Source organism: Cynoglossus semilaevis, chromosome Z, assembly GCF_000523025.1.
Source record: "Cynoglossus semilaevis isolate Cse_v1.0 chromosome Z, Cse_v1.0, whole genome shotgun sequence".
NCBI lineage: Eukaryota > Metazoa > Chordata > Actinopteri > Pleuronectiformes > Cynoglossidae > Cynoglossus > Cynoglossus semilaevis.
In genome coordinates, this window is record NC_024328.1 from 15,089,989 (window position 1) to 15,093,929 (window position 3,941).

The 3,941-nt window shown below is 45.0% G+C and overlaps 1 protein-coding gene across 1 annotated transcript in view; it reads right to left on the reverse strand.

The window, feature by feature from the left end:
* Window positions 1-6: 6 nt before the first annotated feature.
* galnt9 (polypeptide N-acetylgalactosaminyltransferase 9) overlaps window positions 7-3,941 on the reverse strand; it is a 13,952-nt gene continuing 10,017 nt past the window's right edge. Inside the window, exons 7-11 of the mRNA XM_008336584.3 lie at window positions 1,655-1,840; window positions 1,416-1,553; window positions 1,052-1,147; window positions 660-827; window positions 7-350 (exon numbers count right to left, since the gene is read on the reverse strand). Coding sequence (XP_008334806.1) covers window positions 204-350; window positions 660-827; window positions 1,052-1,147; window positions 1,416-1,553; window positions 1,655-1,840 — 735 coding nt within the window. The 3' untranslated portion in view covers window positions 7-203. The remainder of the gene's footprint in view (window positions 351-659; window positions 828-1,051; window positions 1,148-1,415; window positions 1,554-1,654; window positions 1,841-3,941) is intronic.

The window sequence follows — 3,941 nt, forward strand, 5'->3', positions numbered from 1 at the left end:
AGCCGGTGGGAACACGTTCGCTCATTATATTCTCGTTCCCACTGTGTCCGTGTGGCCCGAAGGGAACCCGCGGTTCTGCTCAGTCTGTGCTGGAGAACATCACATCTAAACTGACCAGCGTTCAGCTCAAGATATGGACTGGACACCTGTCTCTGAGTCCAGTCAGTCCAGTCAGTCAGTCGGTCGGTCAGTCAGTCGGTCAGTCAGTGCTTGGGATGTTTGATCCAGTTTCTTATCATCCACTTCTGTCCTGAACACCTCTGGACCACCAGACGGAGGCCAAAATTAGCGTCTTTGGACATTTCCACCTCCAAACATCGGCCGCTGTCCCTGTTGATGATTGGACCATTCTGAAAACCAAAAAAAAAACCATATAAAAACATCACAGCAGTTATTGGAATAGCACTGGAACAGTTATGGCTGTGAAGGTGATGCCACACGGACAGGAAGTAGCGTCGCTAGTTATTATGTTGCCCTCTTCTGGTCCCACAAGGGGGTCACGCCCCTGCACAGTTCTCCAGACAATCAGGAGGGAGGAAACAGGGGAATCTGGAGGAGCCTCGTGTTTGACTTGTCTCGCATTTGTATGGCGCCACCTTCAGTCAACTCCAGGAAAAACAAAATTGGTCTGTTTTCTTTTTTTGTTTTTTTTTCTTTACCTGAGTGAAGTCCCAGAGTCTTTGACCGATCCTTGAAACAGTATTGCATTTCTTCAGACTGGGTGTGCGTCCCCTGCCGTCGTCCACCAGACATTTTGTGTCCGGCAAGAAGGTCGTGGATCCCAGGGGTCCGAGCTGGAGGAGCCCCTCGGTTGAGTAACGGGCGAGCTGCAACACAGGCACAGGAGGTGAGGTACTCCAAGAACATGTTACTGAACACGGTGTGGAATACGATGTTACCAGAGAACACCTGACCATCTACAGTATGACAGTGAAAAACTATATATAATGCAGCAGCCATCTGGTTTCCCTCAATAAAATGTCCATAAATGTCCCAGGGTGGACATAAAACCTTTCAGGTTGTTCACATTTACTGAAGTGTTGTGTCTGACCTGAGAGGACATGCCGTGGCAGGGGTAGAGGATGGCCTTGTCGTCTTCCTCAGAGCCCTGGTCCAGACAGTAGCCGCTTGCTTTGCTGTTTCTCACCTTGGACAAAGTGTTAAGACAAGGTCAAATGAGTAACTATCGAAAAAAGGTTACTTCCTCGGACACAGGTGCCGATCATGATGTCGGTGAAGATCTCACCTCCAGATTAGTTGTCAGCGAAGTACAAACTGTAGTCGAACTATTAAAGGATGTCTGATAATATCGGTCGACCAATATTAGCCGACCGAATATTAGCATAATTATCTGATATCTGTGGGGTTTGGAGATGTTTACCTTGGCAGTAGTTGCCGGCCGGCGTTGGTCTCACCTCTCCATATGTGATGGTGTTGTTGTAGATCCTCATCTCTGGGTAGACGTGGTCCAGGTACCAGCGGAAACTCCGACAATGTAGCTTCTTCCTTAGGGCCAACCTCTCTGAGACGTCCCCGAAATCCACCCCTGGGTTCTGTTGGTTGGTGTGGAGAACAAAGTCAAAGGTGGAACAAAAAAATGTGACTCATTGTTTGAAGAGGTGTAGGAGGGATGGGGGTGGAGGGGGGTACTCACATTCATGGGGATGTTCCAGGCCATGTAGACGTGGGACTTGTATTCGTCCATCCACACCTCGGCAGCCCGCAGAGCGTTGCGCTTGGCGTAGTAATCTATGTCGTTGTTGTAGGGCTTCTTGGTGCGCTCAATGTGGGCCACTCTGGCACAGGGCAGGACCTCCATACTGCCCCCACACTGCCACACCTAAGAGAACCAACGTAGCAGTGAGATGTGAAAAGTGACTCCACTGCACATCACCAAAGGTGACCCCTGCCTTTTAACCCATCACCAAAGTCAGCAGGGGGCAGCATAAGCTCCTGGGTGCCACCGTGTGGGGACGGCTAAGTTGGTGGACTCGAACCTGAAACCTTCCAACCTGAAACGAAGTCCGCTTCCTTAACCACCAAGCCACCACTGCCCTCGACGTCTGAGCCGACAGATCAGTGGACTGAGACCACACCCACACTGCTGCAGGGATGTGACCCATATCTGGTATACTGTACCAGATATGAGTCACATGTGATATATGATATAGATATGGGTACAGTATATCTGGTATATATGTATATATATATATGCATATATATGTATATATGTATATATATATATACACATATATACACACATATATGTATATATATATACATATATACACATATATATGTATATACAGCATATACATATGTGTGTATATATATATATACAGATATAGACACATATATGTATATATGTACACTGGAGATCAAAATTAGAGAACAACTCATAAAAAATGGAATAATTCTGAAATAATACCATCTTCACTGTTCCACAGTTAAATGACATTTTATTGTGTCTATATCATTGTACGACAACACTTTTTTTCACAAAATGACTAAAGGTATTTCGCAAAAAAAATATTTTCAGAAAATGCACTGATCAAAATTAGAGAACACAAGTGATCAAAATTAGAGAACAACCATGACTTTGTCTTGGAAAAAAAAATCTGAAGGTTACAACAGTCAGCAATTAATAAGAAGTATACAGGCCTCTGCTGTGAATGACTTCAGCACATCTGCGGCCACAGGATAGCACTAGTCTCTCACACTGCTCTGGTGTGATTTTGGTCCATTCTTCTTCCAGTCTCCTCCACAGTTCGGTGATTGTAGTGGGTTTCTTGGCCATAACTTTGTCACCTAGGATTTTCCAGAGGTTCTCTATTGGATTGAGATCAGGACTCTGGGCAGGCCATGCCATTAATTCAATGTTTTGACCTTCAAGGAAAATCTTTACCCGTTTTGCTGTGTGACACGGGGCATTGTCCTGCATGAAGATTGCAGGCTGATTGGGCGATGAACGCAAGTGAGGAACCATGTGCTGTTGAAGAAGGTTCTGATACACATTTGCATTCACTCGGCCATGTAGCTGTACAAGAGGCCCAACTCCTGCTGCAGAAAACATGCCCCAAACCATGACACTTCCTCCTCCACCTTTCACTGACTTTTTAACACACTTTGGGTTTAGTCTTTCTCCAATGTGTCGCCGAACATAATGCTTCCCATCAGACCCAAATAAATTAAATTTGCTTTCATCACTGAAGTGAACTCTGGACCAGTTCTCCTCAGTCCACACAACATGCTCCTCAGCAAAGCTCAGTCTAGCTTTTTGATTTTTTCGGCTAATGAGAGGTTTGGTCACTGCAGTGTGGGCCTTCAGTCCAAATGCTGTTAAACGGCGAGACACTGTATGGCGAGACAGATCCTTACCATGTTCAGCACTGAAATGGCGAGCAATTCCAGCTGCAGTGTGGAAACGATTACCCATTGACATCCTCCGCAGTGACCTGTCCTCTCTTGCATCTGTCTTTCGTGGACGACCAGCCTTCTTGGGCGACTTGAATGAGTTTGTAGTTTTGTAAAGATTCAATATTCTTGAAATCACAGATTTGGAACGACCAACTTGTCTTGCTATGGCTGATAGGGTCATCCCGTTGGTTTTCATCTGGACAACCTGCTGCCGGAGGCCTTCAGTCACTTTAGAACGGCCCACCATCTTGCAAAGTCAGTGAAACTAGCAGTTAGAATGCCAGTTAAATAAGGGTTGACAGATAATCAAGGAAATTAGCACCATGTGCTTGATTAGCACCATTAAGTGGGAGGCACCTGAAAGTGTTCTCTAATTTTGATCAGTGCATTTTCTGGAAAATATTTTTTTTGCGAAATACCTTTAGTCATTTTGTGAAAAAAAGTGTTGTAGTACAATGATATAGACACAATAAAATGTCATTTAACTGTGGAACAGTGAAGATGGTATTATTTCAGAATTATTC